The following is a 20,196-nucleotide window of genomic DNA, read 5'->3' on the forward strand; positions in this document are numbered from 1 at the left end:
TTCTGAAGATCACCTGGCAGGATAAGATACCAGACACTGAGGTTCTTTCTTGAACTAAACTTCCAAGCATTCAAACTCTGCAGCAGAGAGGGCAACTCTGATGGTCTGGTCACATTGTTCAAATGCCAAACACACATTTGCCTAAAAGAATATCTCATGGAGAACTCACACAGGGCAAGCACTCACATCGTGGCCAAAAAAGCAATACAATGACACTTTCAAGGTCTCTCTTAAGAACTGTGCAAAGGATTGCATGACATGGGAGACATTAACACTCCCCAGCATTATGTGCCCTCATCAGAGAAGGTGCTGTTCTCTATGAGTAAAGCAGAATTAAAGTAGCTCAAAAGAAATGCAAGGTGCAAATTTAGAGAATTCATCCCAAATATTCACATGGACTATTTGTGCCTGACCTGTGGTAGAATCTTCTGAGCTCATATTGGTCTGATAAGCCACAGTCGGATACGCTGTAACTTGACTCTAACATAGTGATGTCATTTTGGTCCTCTTTGAAAACAAAGGAAAACAACCAACCAGTTTTCTGGCACATTGAAACAACTTCAGGGATTTGTTAAAGTCACTTCCTGGCAGCAAACCTATACAATTATCATTTGCTTTTATAAAGGGAATAAAAAGTGGTGGGAAACTTTATTTATTGATAATAGGGTTGCTCAAATAATTAAAAACAATTCAGTACTAGGATTTATTTAGAAGATTGGGAAGAGGGGTTGGTTTGAGGAGGAAAGAGAATAAGTTCTGTTTTGTATGTGTCAAGTTTGAAATTCTTATGAAATAACTAGTTCAAAATATCAAACTTAGGAGCTAGACAAGGGCTGGATATGTAAATCTGGGAGTAATCTATATAAAGATTGATTACATTAGCTCGAATAGGAGTTAATGAGGCCCTCTGGATTGTGTGTGTGTGTTGGGGAGCATGTAGAAATAGTGGTGGGCCCAAGAGAAAGTCTTGCGGCATGCCAACAGTTGAGGGGTGAGATATGGATAATGAATGATATAGCAAAGAAGACTAAGAAGGAATAGTTAGATAGGTAGGAGAACCATGAGAGAGAGCAATATCATGAAAATCCATTGGCTACCTCTTTAACAGGGACTAGAGTAAAAGAAGAGAAAATGGGAGATGATATCAAGGGATTTACAAATAATAACAATCCCCTGCTTTTATATAGCACTTTAATTTTTATAACTTTATATATGCATATATGTGTCAATATGTTATATGTGTATGTATATACACAAAACATCTTACATATATAAGCTTATTTAAGAGTCAAGGTGAGAAGGGAATTCACAATGACCTCTATTTTATCCATCAACAATGAGGTGAGATATCCTGCTGAGAAGGTGATGGAAGGGGTGATCTAAGAATCTTAAGAAAAGAAGATAAAAGTTTGAAATGTCACTGACTGTGGGGAGGGCAACAGAAAATCAATTAGGAAAAGTAAAAGGATTATCTTACTTCCAAGAGGGCCCAGTTGAGATTAAAAGACATAAATTTGCAGTAGACACGGTCAGCACAATTTAACAGTATGTGAGTAGGAAGATGGTGAAAGAAATCCAGGTTTGGGTTCGGCAAGGCATTAGCAATGACAGAAAAAGATGAAGAGAGATTTGAGAGTACAGAACAGACTCTGGAATGCATTGTCTGAAGAATGTGGTAGTAAAAAGAATTTCTTCGTTGCTAGTTCCCTTTATTAACAGAATCATAGGTCTAGACATCCCCTCAAAAAAAATCTGTTTGCCTTATATGAAAAATACCTTGTAATCCCTAAATACACACAAACTGACAATGGGGGAAAGTGGTTGGAAGCAGCAGGAGGAAACTGATTGTCTTGGACCTAAATTTTTCTGTGAAGAATTTTGCTTAGTTGTACTTCTTAATTTTGTTGGCAGAAAAAATATTTTTTGAAAAAGATGTCTTGTACATATATTAAAAGAAAAAAATCCAGTATACCAAAGTTTATATGAAATATATTTATTTCCTCATGAACAATATCATTAAAACAAATAAAAAATTAACTTTTGTAAAGTTCAATAACAGATTCAATACTTAACATGGTTATCTTTTAAAGGTACTCCTAGCGCAATCATAGAAAAATAACAGATAAGCAGACAGTGTTATTGCAGACTGTCTACCAATCTTAAAAATTCTCTGTTCATTTCAAAGTGGTCTTTATGGTGTTCTTCATGTACTCTGATATTTTAGAAAAATAATTTTAGAGCCATTTCCCATCATAAAGAAAGCCCTTCACATAGATGTACTTTAATCTGAAAAAATACCCACTGAAGAATCCTTATTTAAGCATACCACCAAAGAACTGAATTAAAAATTTTCAGTCATACAGAAACAAATATTGTTCATTAATTCTAAACATCCCATCAAATGACTGTAAGAAAACACCTTATATGCTCCTTGTATGAAAGAAAGAAAATTTTGTGATGTGATTCCCTTCCTAGGAAAGTAAGCAAAAGAAATGAGAGGGCAACTTCCTAATGCTAAATCAAGATTCAATGCATTTTTAAAAAAGGGATTTATTATATTCCTACCAAACAACAGGCCTTCTTGAATCACTACCTGGTGGAGGGACTTAGTTAGCTCGATGAAACTACACGCTATTCCAGGGTTACCTACGACAGACAAGTCACAGTGGAGAGTTTAGACAAAAGGTGATTGACTAGAGAAGGGAATGGCAAACTACTCCGGTACCTTTGCCAAGAAAACCTCATGGACAGTATTAAAAAGATAAAAGATATGACATCAGAAGATGAGACCCTCAGGTCAGAAACGTTCAACATGTTACTGAGGAAGAGCGAAGACAACTACAAGTAGTCTGGAAAGAAGGAAGCAGCTGGGACAAAGCCAAAAGGAAGCTCAGCTGTGGTTGCGTCTGGTGACGAAAGGAAAGTCCAGTGCTACAAAGGTTAACATTGTGTAGGAACTTGGAATGTAAGGTCTATGAACCAAGGTATGTTGGATGTGGTCAAACAGGAGATGGAAAGATTAAACATCAACATCTTGGGTGTCAGTGAACTTAAATGGATGGGAATGGGTGGATTTAATTCAAGTGATCATTTCATATACTTCATATACTAATGTGGGCAAGAATCCCTTAGAAGAAATGGAGTAGCCCTCATAGTCAATAAAAGGGTTAAAAAAAGCAGTAAAAAATGATAGAATGATACCTGTTCAAATCCAAGGCAAACCATTCAACATCACAATAATACACGCCTATGTTTCAACCACTGATACCAAATAGACCAAAGTTGCTCAGTTCTATGAAGACCTATAACATCTTCTAGAAATAATAAAAATAATAATAAAAGATGTCACATTCATCCTAGGGGAATATAATTCTAAAGTAGCAAATCAAAAGATAATTGAAATAACAGGTAAGTTTGCTCTTGGAGTACAAAATGAAACAGGGCAGAGACTAATAGAGTTTTGTCAAGATAACTCACTGGTGATAGCAAACACTCTTTTTCAACAAACTAAAAGGTGACTTTGCATATGGACATCATCAGATGGTCAATAATGAATCAGATTGACTATACTTTACAACAAAAGGTGGAGAAGGTACATAAAGTCAGTTAAAACAAGACTTGGTGCTGACTGTGGCTCAGAACATAAGCTTCTTATTGTAAAATTTGGACTTAAATGGAAGAAAATAGGGAAAATCATCAAACTATGTAGGTATGACCTAAATAACATCTCTTATAACTATGAAGTCGAGGTGATGACTAGATTAAAGGGATTAGATCTGTTAGATAAAGTGCCTGAAGGACTATGGAAAGAGGTTCACAATACTGTATGAGGTAGCAACAAAAAGCATCCCGAAGAAAAAGAAAAGTAAAATGACTGGCTGATGAAGCTTTATAAATAGCTGAGCAAAGAAGGAAAACAAAAGGGAAAGGAAAAAGGGAAAGATATACCCAATTGAATGTAGAATTTCAGAGAATAGCAAGGAAAGATAAGAAGGTTTTCTTAAAGGAGCAAAGAAGAGAATTAAAGGAAACAACACAATGGGAAAAACAAGAGATCTTTTCAACAAACTTAGAGATAGCAAGGAACATTTCATAGAAAAATGGGCATGATAAAAGACAAAAATGGTAGGGACTTAACAGAAGTAGAAGAAACTATGAGAAGGTGGCAATAATAAACAAAAGAACTATATAAGAAAGATCTTAACATCATTGATAAACATGATGATGTGGTTACTGATCTAGAGTCATTCCTGGACAATGAAGTCAAGAGGGCCTTAGGAAGCATTGCTAACAATAAGGCTAGTGGAGGTGCTGGATTTCCAGCTGAACTATTTAAAATCCTAAAAGATGATGCTGTTAAAGTGCTGCACTCAATATGCCAGAAAATTTGGAAAACTCAAAAGTTTGGAAAAGATCAGTTTGCATCCCAAATCCTAAAGAAGAGCATTGCCAAAGAAAATTCAGATTACTGAACAACTGCTCTCATTTCACATGACAGCAGTATTATGTTTATGATTCTGTAAGCTAGGCTTCAGCAAATTGTTAACCAAGAATTACCAGAAGAGCAGGATGGTTTTCAAAGAAGCAGAAAAATTAAGAGACCAAATTGCCAACATTCACTGGATGATGGAGAAAGCAAGGGAATTCCAGGAAAATATCTACTTCTGCTTCACTGACTACACTAAAGTCTTTGACTTGTGGATCACAACAAAATGTGGCAAGTCCTCAAAGAGATCATCTTACTTGTCTCCTGAGGAACCAGTATGTGGGTAGAAGCAACCATTAGAATTGAACATGGAACAACTGACTGGTTTAAGATTGGCAACAGCAAAGTTGTATATTGTCACCTTATTTATTTAACTTATAAGCAGAGTACATCATGCAAAATGTCACACTGGATGAATCAAAAACCAGAATTAAGGTTTCCAGGAGAAATACCAACAATCTCAGAAATGCAGACAATACTACTCTTATGACAGAAAGTGAAGAAGAGGGGCAGCTAGGTGATGCAGTGGATAGAGTACCAGCCCTGAAGTCAGGAGGACCTGAGTTCAAATCTGGCCTCAGACCAAACACTTGACGTGTACTAGTTGTGTGACCTTGGGCAAGTCACTTAACCCCAATTGCCTCACCAAAAAAAAAAAAGAAAGAAAGAAAGTGAAGAAGAATTAAGAGGCCTCTTGACAAGGGTGAAAGAGGTGAGTGTCAAAGCTGGCTTGAAGCTTAACATAAAAACAAAACAACAACAACAATAAAACAACCTAAGATCCTGGCAACTGGCCCCATCACTTTTTGACAAATAGGGAAGAAATGGAAATAGTGTCAAATTTTATATTCTTGGATTCAAAGACCACTGCAAACAGTGTAAACAGTCATGAAATTAAAAGATGCTTGCTCTTTGAAAGAACAGCTATGGCAAATCTGGTCAGTATACTAAAAAGTAGAGATATCACCTTGCTAACAAAGGTCTGTATGGTCAACACTACAGTTTTTCCAGTAGCAATGTAGAGCTGTGAGAGTTGGACCATAAGGAAAGCTGAGGGCTGCAGAATTGAAGCTTTTCAATTGTGGTGCTGGAGAAAACTTTTGAGAGTCCCTTGGACAGTAAGGAGATCAAAGTGGTCAATACTTAAAGAAATTAATTCAGGCTATTCATTAAAAGGACAAATACTGAAGCTGAAACTTAAATACTCTGGTTACATGATGAGATGGATAGACTCACTGGAATAGACTCTGATGTTGGGAAAGACTAGAGGCAAAAGGAGAAGGGGACAGCAGAGAATGAGATGGATAGAGTCATGGAAGCATGAACATGAGCATGAGCTTGGACCAACTTCAGGAAATAGTGGAGGTTAGAAGGGCCTGTTGTGCTATGGTCCATGGGGTCACAAAGAGTCAGACATGACTGAATGAATGAACACCAGCAAAACAGTTGTTCCCAATCTGTGAGGCCATGAACCATTGATTTTGCAAAGGGTCTGTAAATTCATATATGAATCTAAAATTCAATATGCCTCATATAGATTAAATCAATCTTTGCACATAATTTTGAAAAATATATATGTACTGTTGTGATTAATGAATACAAATTGTGAAATATACTGATAGAGGGAGTTCTCATACGGGCGAGTTTCCCATACTGATTGATGATATCCCATAGACTGAATTCACAGCAGCTTTCTTAATCAATAAATACCATGATACTTTTTTTAATCTTAAAAAGAGATCTGTATACTTGAAAAAGATAAGAACAATGTATATAGATCACAGAAATAATTAATTACATGGTATCAATTATATCAGTATCACTTAATTAGATGATTTTTCTTATACTGGGGTACCATTCAACAAGGATGACATTGCATTATAAGTACCATTATTATGTGAAAAGACAGTTAGCTCCAAAATCCTTTTCTTCTTACAAATTAAAGGTGCAATAAAAAGTGGCAAAATAGCAAATGTAGAAACTTATATTAAAATTGAAATCTATATTAAATAAGAGGGCTGAGTTGTTCTCTTCTTTTGATGTGCTATTGCACACTAGGAATAGTGGAAATAGCACATTTTAATTACCTGGCAATATTTTTCAGAAGCCTAATTAACATTTCTAAGACTTCCTAATCTAATTGCACAACTGCTACTATTAAAAAAAAACAATGAAAATTCTAGTTAAATGACATTTCTAAGATCATAGTATTTACAGTAAAGCTAAAAAAAGGCTTCAGAATTGTGGTCTAAACTGCTAATTTTACAAATGAGGAAATTGCCCAGAGTCACACAGCTAGTAAGAGTTCAGATTTGAACTTAGATCCTTTTGATTCCAAATGCAATGTTTTTTTTTTCCCTACAATGTCAAACTGCTCCCCACTTATATTAAAATAATGTGAACATTTCCTCTATTCTTTAATTTGAGGTTTCTTATTATTCAATTAATATTGTGCTTCTTTTAAAACTAGGTTATATAAGACATATGGATACAATTTCCAAATTCTTGTGCCTATTGTGGTAACTAAAAAAATTAGCTCATCTAGAAGTCAAAATTAAAAGCCTGATTATTATGTAGCTAGGGAAACACACACACACACACACACACACACAAACACACACACACACACAAACACACACACACACACACACACACACACCCATCAGGATTGGAAAACTATTAGCTATACATGAAGCATTTTCCACAATTTTTTTCATTTGTCAATAGTGATGTGAGTAGTTTCACACAGGTTGATATATGATGCACAAGAGTACATGATATTTTGTCATGCTTCAGCTAAAGTGTTTCATTGTGCAAAGCAGCTGAAATACTATTTCCCTGAGATGAATTCCTTTTTTTTTCTTTCCCTGTCTTTCTGGCCTGAGGAAGTAACTTCATATATGACAAGTGAGATTTCAAACTCAGTTGTTTCCATAACCAAACTATTTGGACTGCATTTGTCATAGATGAGTTTGTGTTACTTTTTCTTTTGATGACCTACTCTATACATTCCATTGAATTGAACTGACTTCATGTTTCAGTAACTACAGGAATATTTCTTTGGAATATATTCCAAAGACATGCAATTTACCTGCAGTGGAGGTCAGCCTTGTCATATCTAACTCTGACATAACTTATTCAAGATTAAGATGCAAATCTCCCTTAATACTTTTTGAGGTCTAACATCTATGTAATTTTCTAAAAATTAGTGGAAAATTCAATTTAAAAAATTTAAAAATGGACAATATCCATAGTTGTCCTCACTAAAGTAACTTTCACATTCTGAAGTTCACATTTTCGAAGACTGCATTTGGTAGAGGTTATTATTCCATGTAGTTACCATGGAGAAATATTTCCCCACGATTTGAATTAATAAAGCCTATCTGATGGTTTATCTTATGATAAAATGTTACTGGACATCCTGAGAAATGCTACGAAGATAATCTTCAGAGTTCATTATAAAATCTCTCCACTCTTGGCAAAGGTCCTCCATGGAACATGTCTCACCACCATACTCTATGGGTAGAATGTCTGGAAAATGCTGGGATAAGCTTTGTTTATAATTGCTTCCATGCATATGAATCTGAAAGAAACAGTAGTTTTAGAAAGTGTTTTTTACCCCTTTTTTTCAACATACAAAAAATATGTGAAAAACTATTTCCAACTGAAAGTCTACAGCATAGAACAGGGATGCTCTAATGACTTGAAAGACATGAGATTGAGTTTAGATGCCACATTATATTAAAGAATGCATTTTTACTGTTTTTTTTTATATCAGTACCAGTACAGAGGGCTACAACACTCTCAATTTTGAACCTAATTTGACTCTGACATCAATCCCTACTGAAGCTAAGCTTGAAACACATAAAGAGTCATTATTTATACTGATTCCCTGGAATCCCTACAACCATTTTCATGGTTATAGTTATAGGGAAAGGAGGATAGGTAGGTTGAAAAGGAATATTTTCCCTTCTGAAAGAAAAAAAAAGATACTCAAATTCAACATTTTCTGAATTTCACTTTCTGATATACAACTGATTCTCAGCAAAGTAACTACTCTATTGAAGGATGCTCAATAAATACTTGTAATCATGAAAGTTCTTGCAAATATTATATACGCATCTTAGGTATATGGTGTTAAGAATAATGTCTTTGTACCTTTATTCCTTAGGGTCAATTAGAAATGAAAAGAAAATTATCACTAGTTAAAAATCTGAAATCCCTCAGTTTTATAAATCTTCCAAATTCATCATGTTGAGTGTTAAAAATACTATTATGAAAGAATTGAAAATCCAGTGCCATGTTCATTCTGTTGTTAGAATAATCTTCTCCTCAAATCTCAAACATATTGACCGGTGCTCTGTATTCTAATGTGTTCTCAAATATTAAAAATAAAATTGATTGGTTGATGTTGGCTCAGGAAAGTCTAAATAAGAAAACTAAAGGGGGTACTGTTGAATGGCTTAGAGGAAGACTGGTTGAATTTTTTTTCTCCTTCCTGAGTCTCTCATAGCATTTTTATCTACTGGGATAGTTTCCTTGATTAACCAACTTCTTTATTTCCTGGTCTTTGGGCTTTCATTCTGCTCACTTCTTAGATTGATCAGACTACTTAATGATCTTCAGGTATACAGAAAATTACAAATATCATGGTAAATAACTATTTCCCAGTTCCATAAAACATAAAAAATAGGTCATCTTCAGAGAGAAGGACTTTAGGATAAGTTACATTGAATATTCTTAAACACTAAGCACCCTACAGACATTATCCTGCAGTACTGTGGCAGCTTGATTCCAACCTAACGTGTGAACACAGGACATTCTATTATTAAGTTATATTACTATACATTCCTCTGGCACAATGGAAAGAATAGATCTGAAGTCAGAGGACGTGGGTCGGAATCCAGTTTTGTTTTTACTTGGCCACTGACTAGTAGCAAATTACTTAATTATCCTGGGCTCATTTTCCTCATCAATGAAAGAAAGGGGTGGTACTAGATGAGCACTAGCTTTTAGCTCTAAAAATCAATGATTCTATGATTGCAAAGGAAGATTGTAAAAACTCCATCTTTAGAGGTCTTTAAAAAGCAGTCACCATTAGGAATTTTTTGGATGTTGAACTGTCAAATCAGGCAGGAATGCAGGTTTTTCCTATCACTGATCATTTTGACTATACTTTGGTTTTCCTCCTTGTCCTCCTTACCCTTGAACTCTACCTCTGGGACCATGGGCTCTGATAAGGTGAACTTTCACCTTATCTTTCCTGGAACAAGGCCTCTGCATCACTTCCTAGGCATTTTTAAACCAGATCACTTTTTTTTTTTTTAAAAAGCTTATGACAAAGATTTTTCTCAATTTTTTCTTTTAACTTTTGATAATCAATCTATTTTATTCTATTTTGTCATCTGTGACTTCTATTTGTTGAACTGCTAAGATTTTTTTCCTTTTCTGCAACCGAGATAGATATAATTCACTATTGCCTTCTAATTTTTAAGAAAAATCAACATTAGCTGATTTCAGTATATTAATGATAAAAATAATAGCTAGCCTTTACATAGAACTTCAATGTTTACAAAGTACTGCCTATATATTATCTCATTTGATTCTTACAACAAACCTGTGAGGCAGGTGCTATTATTATCCTCATTTTACAGATGAGGACACCGAACCTGAGAGAGGTTAAATGACTTTAGTCACACAGGTAGTCTAAGACAGGATTCAAACTCAGGTCTTCCTGACTTCAATTCCAACACTGTATAACCTAGGCGTCTAGGATTCAAATAGAGGTTATGAAAAACCATAACTTGCATATCACCATAGAACAAATGATTTAAAAATATTACTTACCCGTTGCTTAATTTTTTCAGTCAGAAAAGGTTTAATCAGAGAAAAGACCGTATGGAAGATTATAGGCTCATTTATCAAATGGATACCACGAACTTTTAAGGGAAAAGAGTCCTTTAAAAAAAATTAATGTGTCAGCAAAAAAGTATAAATAAATATTAACATAATTTCATTATAAACAAGGTGCAAGTGAAGTATTTCTTTAGTATATTCATTATACCCAAAGCCAAATCAGAATTATAACTTTTTTAAAAACATTCATACATTATAAAAGTTTGTCTGATTCACAGATAAAAGTAAACAAGCCAATAGAATTTATATTTTAGATTTATTTTAGGAATTTAGATCATACAGATCTACCTGAGGGGAAAAAAAATCACAAAATCCACATAGATAAATAATAGAAAACCCTCTCCCCATCTCCCCCAATTATATACACATCTTATAATTAGTCTGAACAAAGTTTTTCATTATTCATTTTGGACATTGGCATAAGCTATAAAAGGGGCAGTTAGGTGGTACGATGGATAGAGCCTGGGGCCTGGAGTCAGGAAGCCCTGAGTTCAAATCTGACCTCAGACATTTACTAGTTGTGTGACCCTGAGCAAATCACTTAACCTCTGCTTGCCTTAATCCACTGGAGAAGGAAATGGTAAACCACTCCAGTATCTTTTGCCAAGAAAACCCCATGGACAAAAGTCCATGGAGTCATGCAGAGTTGAACACGACTGAGTGACTTAACAACAATAATAAAATAAGCTATTAACACTAGATTTTCAAATCTGATGTACATATGCACATACTTCTCTACATATTTCCCTCAAATCAGCTTCTGACCTACTAATTTAACAAACATCAAATTCCTACTGTGTAAAAAACATTGTTCTAGGTTACAAAAATGAAATGGTTCTATCCATAGCCAATACTACACAGTTTTTCTAAGTTATGACATTTGAGTTATTATGTGTATCTTTGCATATGTTGGTTTCTTTTGATTTTACAGAGAGGTCTATTATTTTCTTGGGACTCATTTATATGGTACAAAATTTATAAGGCTTAATAAGGTGAATGGAAAAATATTTTAAAGATCCAGTAGGGCAAAAGCTCATAGTCTGGGCTTTTGTGCTACACGTAAGCATGTAAGCTTCAGTTAAGGTCAAGACCAAGTGATTTGATTAATCACACTGCACCAATGGTTAAAGCTTCCCAATTCACTTTATTTCACTTCATGATATATGAAGTGTTCAGTGGAAGGAGTAAGCAGGTTGGAAAAAAAAGCCATTCCTTATTTAAGTTTGATCCAACATAGCATAGTGACTAGAGTGACCTTAACCTCTTTAAGTCTCAGTTTTCGTATCTGTAAAATGGAGATAACAGTAACTAGAGTATCCATTTGTTTTTCTTAGAAAGAGGCCATTTTTCTACTTGCCTTCTACTAAATTCAGCCTAGTGTTAGTCACAAATGTCACCAAATATAAGCACTGCTTGTAAATATTAAATCTGATACTTAGAATTAAAATTTTTGTTTTAAACTTACTGTTAGCACAGCAGCAATCTTCTTGGAAACAGACGGACTGATTTGAAAGGCATGAGAAAAATGCCATCCTTCCAGATCAAAGATAGCTTTGATTCCATTCCGTTGAGTGTCTACCTCCTTAACAATGAGCTCTGATGTGATAAGACTTACACGAAATACATCGTAAGCTGTGAAAACCTTTGGGTCCCAATATGCTGAAAATAAAGCATTATATTATAGAACAATGGAGATCTTAAATCACATGCCAAAAGGATTAAACAAGTTTTGCAAAGACAACTATCAAGAAAAGACACAGGTATAAAGGATAAATTAAAATAAGCCCAATGAAGATAAGCCTACATGCACAGTATCTTATATCAGTGACACTGGCCTCCTTTTCATTCCTCAAACAAAATACCCCATCTCTGAACTCCAGGCATTTGCCCCAGTTATTCTGCATGCCTGGAGTGTTCTCCCCTCATTTTCTGCCTCCTGGCTTCCTCCATGTCCTAGCTAAAATCCCATCTTCTAAGATAAGTATTTCCTGATCCTCCTTATTGCTAGTGCCCTCTCTATGATGACTCTCTCCAATTTATCCTGTACATATCTTGTTTGTACATAGCTATATTATGTTGTCTTTCCCCATTAGACTGTGAGCTCCTTGAGAGTAGAGACTGTCTTTTCTCTTTCTTTGTATCCCCAGGACTTAGCACAGTGCCTGGTCCACAGCAGGCACTTAATAAATACTAACTTTATGTCAACCCCGAGGACATTTCATAAATGTTAGCTCAGGCCTGTGGGGGCTCAGGCCCTTGTATTTAAAAAAAAGCTAAGCTGTTGGTAATTAAGAATTTTAATAATTAACTGAAAATCCAATCTACCTTCTAATACTAACACTATGCTTCAGACTGCCATGTATATGTTTGCTGCAACAATGGCAAATGTGAAGAGGACTAGCCTAATAGAAGTTAGAATATTGTGTCCAGGTGATGTTTTAGATGTGATCCATGATTTGAACTTCACTGCCTACCAGATTCCCTGGCGACCTCGGGAAAAAAATGCAAAGTCATTTCAATGCTCCTGGTACACACAACACACACACACACACACACACACACACACACACACACATGCATCACTAGGAGTGAAGATAAATACAACATAAAGTAAGACCAAAAGACTTAAACCCTATGGACTCCAGGTATAGGTTCAATAAATAGTCTGTAGGAGAATTTGGCACATCATTTTTTAAAATTATCCCTTCACATTTGGCCCATTAAAATGTTCTGAAACATAGTTCATAGTCATGCTTTCACCTAGGGGATTATTTCTCATCTACTCTGTATATATCTCATATGTACATACACACGTACATACATATTCCTCTCCCAACAGAATGTGAGAGCTCCCTGAAGGCAGTGGCCATTTTCCCCTTTCTTTGTACTCCCAGCACTTAGCACAATGCTTGGCTCATAGTAAACACTTAATTAGTGTATTTTGATTGATTTTTCGTCTGGTTCTTCCTACAATCAAGTATGTTTTTTTGTGAAAGATACTGTTCTCCAATTGTTTTCTAAGTCTCTGATGGCATAAGACAAAGAAATTTTTTTACTAGGTCTTCTGATAAATCTGCTTCAACATTTCAAGTATCAGTAATTTTGTGAGAAAACCCTATAAAATATGGTAGATGGTCTTCAAGGGTTGGAGTGTCCAAACATTTAATCACTTTGTGGCTAAAAGAGCATCATAATGTAGCCAACGACTATCACCATGTCTGTCCCTGAAACATTTTCAACTGGGTAGGACCTGTCCAATTGTCTTCCATGGACAGATCCTTCAAGAACACAGGTTTACTTCTACACTATGATGAAGCATAACTTTCTAGGTATATATTCTATCTACAGATTTTTAGATTTGGAAGGGTCCTCAGAAACCAAATATGCTTACTCTTCCATGAATAAAAGCAGGAAGAGTGTACACATGGCAACATACATGGTCAGGGTGCATTTGTGGAGGAGAAACTCATGCCTCATAATCCAGGTCATACTAAAAAAAAAAATTCCCACTATAATATACCCACCTGTGCTTGAAGACCTTCAATGAGGGGGAACTCATTCTTTCCTGAGGCAGCACCTGCCACTTCTGGATAGTTCTAATTTTAGGAATTTTTCTTTTTTATAATCAAACTTTAGTGTGTCTCTTTACAACTTCCACTCATTGATCCTATTTCTGCCCTGTAGTGCCAAACAAAACAAATATAATGCTTCTACATGATAGCCTTTCAAATACTCATAAACAGCTATCGTGCTCCCCAGCCCTCAACCCCAAGCCTTTTCTTCTTCAAGCTAATACCTCCAGCATCTCTCACCAATCTTCAGATGACATGGACTTAGAACCCTTCAATATTCTAGCTGCCCTTCTCTGAATTTTCTCTAGCTTGTCAATGCCCTTCCTAAAATTTGATATTCAGAATTAAACCCCAAATTCTAGATGTGCTTCTGATTGGGGCAGAGTATAATGGGACCATCTGCTCCTTATTCCTGGAAGCTATACCTCTTTAGATGGGGCAGTAGATACAGTGCCGGGCCTGAAGTCGGGAAGACTCACCTTCCACAATTTAAATCTGGCCTCAGACACTTATTTGCTGTGTGACCCTGGGCAAGTCACTTAACCCTGTTTGCCTCAGTTTCCTCCTCTGGAAAATGAGTCGGAGAAGGAAATGGTAAATCGCTCCAGTGTCTTTGCCAAGAAAACCCCAAATGAGGTCACAAAGGGTCAACTGAAACAACTGAACAACAACAACAACAACAACAACAACAACAATATACTTCTCAATGGATCCCAAGATCACACATATCACACTGTTAATTCCTGTAGAGCACACAGTTTCCTAAGATCTCCAGGTAAACTGTGCCTAGCCGCATCTTCTCCATATCAAAAATCTAAAGCTAATTTGTCAAACCCAAGCATAAAAATTTACATTTATGCCAATTGATTTTCATTTTAGAGTAGAGTAACATAGATTTGAGATCTGGAAGGGTTCTGAGAATCCATCTAGTCAAACTTCCTCATTTTATAGATGAGAAAACTAGGGTCCAGGGAGGTTAAGTGATTTGCTTATGTTCAGTCACAGTAATGACTGAACTTAGGATCTGATTCCAGTCAGTACCTTTTCCATTGTTCCATGTTGCCTCAGATTCAGTCCAAAAGTTCTAGCTTGTTAAAATCTTTTCAGACTTTAATTCTGTCATCTGAAGTTAGCTACCCCTTTAGGATTTCTGTCACCTTCATAAATTAATAAACGTAATATCTATACTTTTATTTAGGACACTGAAAAAAATGTTTAAAAGCATAGTTCCCTTGAACATTCCATTGGAGAGCTCTTGCTAAGTCAACATAAAAGTACTGATGACTATTCTTTGAGATCAGGTAATCTGCTGACTGTGAGGCAGCTAGATGACTCAGTGGATAATGAGATGGGCATGGAGTCAGGAAGACAAGTTCAAATCTTACTACTAGCTGTGTGACCCTGAGCAAGTCATTAAACCTGTTTGTCTTAATTCACTGGAGAAGAAAATGGCAAACCACTCTAGTATCTTTGCCAAGAAAACTCCATGTACAGTATCACTGTGCTAGTCCATGGGGTCACGAAGAGCCAGACATGACTGAACAACAAATCTACCGATTGTATTATCATTTAATTCACATCCCTAAATCTTTCCATAAGAATAGCATGAGGAGACTTCATAAAATAGTTTGTTAAAATCTATATATGGTATTCCTTTAATGTCAGTTCTATCAAAAAAAGGAAATAAGGTGAACTTGGTATGATCTGTTCTTGATGAGGCCATGCTGCCTCTTTATTGTTACTATTTAACTTTCTAGACATTAATTAACCATCTCTAAATAAACACATTCCAGAATTTTTTCCAAGAATCAAAGTCAAACATCCTGGCTTATAATTTTCAGTTTCCATTATTTTGCCTTAAAAAAAAAAGAGCCATTGAGACAATATTTGAATTTTTCCAGTCCTTCAAGTGCCTTTCTATTTTCCATTATCTTTCCTGAGGATAGCTCATCAATCACAGCCACCATTTCTTTCAGTACCTGATGATATAGTTCATCTGGGCCAGGTGATCTGAACTCATCAAGGTTAATTAGGTGTTCTCATATGATCTCCTTATTCATCTTGGTCACCAACTCCCTATTAGCTCCCAAATTGCTTTTTTCTGTCCTTTCTAGTCCAAAGGTCCTTCTCCTTGGCAGAGAAAACAGAAGCAATATAAGAACTGGGCAGTTTTGCCTCTTCCCAGTTGTCAATGATCACATCTCATCAACTCCAGAAAGTAGTCCAATCCTTTCTTTAAAATTTCTTTTCTCCCATGGGGAGAAACACCCATGGGGAATCTCCCTCACCCAAACTCATGGGGTGGGTCCACTAGGCAATGGCTATCTTAGTTTCAAGGTACTCCATGCATCTGCATCCCATAAAATTAGGAGTCCACATTGATGTGTTTGCCTATAACAGCCATAAGATATACTTTAGTTCACAGAAAAGATATTTAATAAAGTATCCTGGTGAGAAAAGTAGCAACAAATCATTCCTTCCATAAAGCTGTGGCTAACTCTCCCATGAACAAAAACAATTTCTGTGGGAAGAGTGTACCCACAGCAACATGCATTGGCAGGGTGCACACGTGGAGGAGCAAGCCATGCCTCAAATGATAGGCTACTGATATTTTCTAGCGATTTCATCATGCTTCTAGATGCTGGGAAGGACTTGCCCACTTGGATCCTGCTGTGCTGGATGTTAGTCCAATAATCCCCTCTCTTTCCACCCCCACCCTCCTTTTTCCATTTCTTTCAGCTTCTGGTTCCACTGAAAACCTTGGCTCTCTCCATTTTGGGGAAGAACATGTCCTGACGTGATGTCTCAGCTTAAAGTATATAGGTTTTTTCCCCTCTGTTCTTTTAGATATAGCAGAAATACTTTCCTGGAAACTAACAAAAACTTCTTTAATCTTGTTCCCTCAGAGCTTTGGTTACTGAAACATCTCATCTACTCAGTAAAACATTGTCAGTCCCAAGCTCCAAGTTCTTTAGAACTAAGAGCAGGGTTCTCCAAGGTAGCTAATGTTATTCTTTTCTTTGGACTCCACTTCTTGGTGAAGGCTTTGAGGCCCTTTTGTCAGACATCACCCTGGTTTATGGTAAGCACACACCTCCCAATTTTCATTTCCTAAAAGCTGAACTATAAAACACAGGCAGCTGGGTGGTGCAATGGATAGAGTGCCAGGCTTGAAGTCAGGAAGATTCATCTTCCTGAGTTCAAATTTGGCCTCAGATATTTACTAGCTGTGTGGCCCTGGGCAAGTCACTTAGCCCTGTTTGTCTCGGTTTCCTCATCTCTCAAATGAGCTGGAGAAGAAAATGGCAAACCACTCCAGTATCTTTGCCAAGAAAACTCCAAATGGGCTCACAAAGAGAAGGATATAACTGAAATGACTGGACAACAACAACAACAACAACAAACAAAACTATAAAACAGGACATGTGAGCTGGAGAAGGAAAAAAAAATCAAAACAGGTAATGTTTATTTTTCTCAATAACTACCAGACATTTGTGGGATTAAGGGTTCCCTAAATTTTAATACTCTAAGTGTCTTTCTCCCTTCCATGTAGCTGAGTGGGCAGAAAAAAGGATCAAATAGAAACTAAGCCCAAGTGGCAAAATCTGTTGCTTCTATCAAACTAACTGCATGCCTGGTCTTTTGATATGCAGTTGCAGCCAGATAGATATGCACTTAAATTGCTTAATTTTTTAAAAATCTCTTTTATTGTCCTTAGTTTTATCTTCCATGCTTCAGCTCATTGTAAATTTTAGCACTCCTGACATTATTCTTGCAACGCTATGCCTCACTTATGTATTCATCTTATCCTTGCTCCCATCTTCTATACATGTCTTTTGAAAATCTAAGTAGGTTAATAAAATTGCTATATATACATCCAAGGCTCTTTAGATAACAGAATTGTTTCTCTTTCTGTCTTTGAAATTGCATTAGAATTTTTTCTAACTGCTAACCCTCTAGAATTTAGAATTTTTGTCCATTACATTCTACTCATCCTTTCTTTGACTCCTTCAAAATCTATCCTCCCAAAATCTCAGGTGCATGTCAGATTATGCCCAGTTCTCCTCCCCTTTATCATACATTCTTAGATGTAGCAGTCCCTTTTCTTCCCACTCTTGTTCCGCCCCTTATTACTTTCACCCCGGCAACTTATTCCCTTTTGGTCCAGAATAGATCCAGAATAGAATTTCACTTTGTTGGTTTCTACATCTTGTGAAAGGGAAGCTAGGTGGTACAGTGGATAGAACACCAGACTTGGAGTCATAAAGATTTGAGTTCAAGTCTGACCTCAGAAACTTACTAGTTGTGTGACCCTGAGCAAATCACTTAACCCCTATTTGCCTCAGTTCCTCATCTGTAAAATGGGGACATACCGGGGAAGGAAATGGCAAAGTATATCTTTGCCAAGAAAACCCCATCGACAAAAGTCCACAGGATTATATAGAGTTGGATATGACTGAACAACATCTTGAGAAATATGAAATGATCATTAAGGCAAGTCAAGAAGCTGCTCTGCTTTTGGTAGAGAGAAACAGTGCTCCAGTATATATATGCTGGGTAAATTAAATCCTCCATCACTATTGTGTCATACCTCAAAAACAAGTTTATTTATGGTCAGTTTCATAAATTCCTAGCCTATTTCCTCTGTCTTTCCATATGTTCTACAGTATACTCCTAAGATAAAATTGAAATGTTTCCACAGCTCTTCACCATCCTTATGATTCCTGATTTCTGAATTTCCTCACATGAATATTTCTTATTAATATACAGTGCTATCTCATCCTGTCCCCCTCCCTTTTTAAACCTAATCTTGTTTACTTTAAATAAGATATATCCATCCAGAGCCAGATTGTAGTCATAGGTCTCATCCCACCAAGTCTCACTGATATTTATGAAGTCAAATAAAATTGCTTGTGTTCAGACCTCAAGGTCACCTTGTTTGCTACCTATATTTTGTTCATTTGTGTACAGACATTTAAGGTCATGAATTTTAATAGTCACTTTTTCTTGGACTTTTTCTTCCTCCTTCTAGGTGAACTTCTAGGTGCTTCAATATCTTTTCTTCCTTCCTTGTATCTGCTCTTTGGTATCTACTCTTTTATCTAGCTTGGTAGAGATACAGAGGCAGTTTAATCCCTCCCCTCATCCCTCACAGCTTAAAGCCTTTTTGATTAGATTTACAAGATACCAGGCAAATACATTCTTACTAGCCTTTGTCAAGTGTTCTCCATCCCTAGTGAGGAGTCTGTTATTCCAAATTTTAAGCCTTCCTCATGAAATCCAAATCCATTCCCAAGACACCATCTTCTTAGCCAGCTGTTCACTTCCAAAATTTGCTTTTCCTTTCTACATCATTTGTCTTTAATAGGTAATAGTGAGGAAAACATTATGTCCTTATCATCTTCAGTTTCTTGCTTAAGAATTCATAATCTTTAGGAAGTCATTCTAGGTTCCTTCTGATAGGCTCAATTATGTCCGTATGAATATTCAGAAGTGGTTAGTAGTAGACTGTTTTTTACCAATCCTGGGAGGGTCTCTGTCACGTCTTGGATACATACCCTAGGAAGACAACAGGGTTCTTAAAAGTCATAACTTGTTTTCTTAACAGTCAAATGGGGATGATAATAGCCACCCAGTTGTTATGAGAATCAAATGAGATAATATTTCTTTTAAAAAATTTGTAAAGTATTTGTAAAAACAAGAAAAATATTTGTAAAAAAGACACTGTAAAAGGGGCAGCTAGGTGGCACAGTGGATAGAGCACAGGCCCTGAAGTCAGGAGGAACTGAGTTCAAATCCGACCTCAGACCAAATATTTGACACTTACTAGCTGTGTGACCCTGGGCAAGTCACTTAACCCCAATTGCCAAAAAAACCAAAAAACAAACCACAAACATAAAAGCACTGCAAGGCACAGTGCTTGGCAAACTGTAGATGCTATATGAATGCTAGCTAAAATAATAAGAATTATTATTATAGATATGATTATACTTTTATTATCACTTTAACATATGGCTTTCTTGATAGATATAAGCAAGATTCGTCCACCACCTCTTCTCTTCTTCCCCCTTACTGGAGAATATCTCTCCTACCAATACGTGTGTTTACCTTACCAGTTTTCTCCTCTTCAAGAAGAGACTCAAATTGTGTGGTTTTCTTTTTCTTCTTCAAATTTATTCTTCCCTTCTTCCTCTTCCATTCTGTGGCAAATTAGAATTCTCT

General features: G+C 36.2%; 1 protein-coding gene across 1 annotated transcript in view; it reads right to left on the reverse strand.

Annotated features, from left to right (window-relative positions):
• Window positions 1-6,808: 6,808 nt before the first annotated feature.
• LOC114053739 (alpha-tocopherol transfer protein-like) overlaps window positions 6,809-20,196 on the reverse strand; it is a 36,222-nt gene continuing 22,834 nt past the window's right edge. Inside the window, exons 3-5 of the mRNA XM_027876881.1 lie at window positions 11,868-12,061; window positions 10,334-10,444; window positions 6,809-8,069 (exon numbers count right to left, since the gene is read on the reverse strand). Coding sequence (XP_027732682.1) covers window positions 7,896-8,069; window positions 10,334-10,444; window positions 11,868-12,061 — 479 coding nt within the window. The 3' untranslated portion in view covers window positions 6,809-7,895. The remainder of the gene's footprint in view (window positions 8,070-10,333; window positions 10,445-11,867; window positions 12,062-20,196) is intronic.

The sequence above is a fragment of the Vombatus ursinus genome, unplaced genomic scaffold, assembly GCF_900497805.2.
Source record: "Vombatus ursinus unplaced genomic scaffold, bare-nosed wombat genome assembly UNPS02014812.1, whole genome shotgun sequence".
Lineage (NCBI taxonomy): Eukaryota > Metazoa > Chordata > Mammalia > Diprotodontia > Vombatidae > Vombatus > Vombatus ursinus.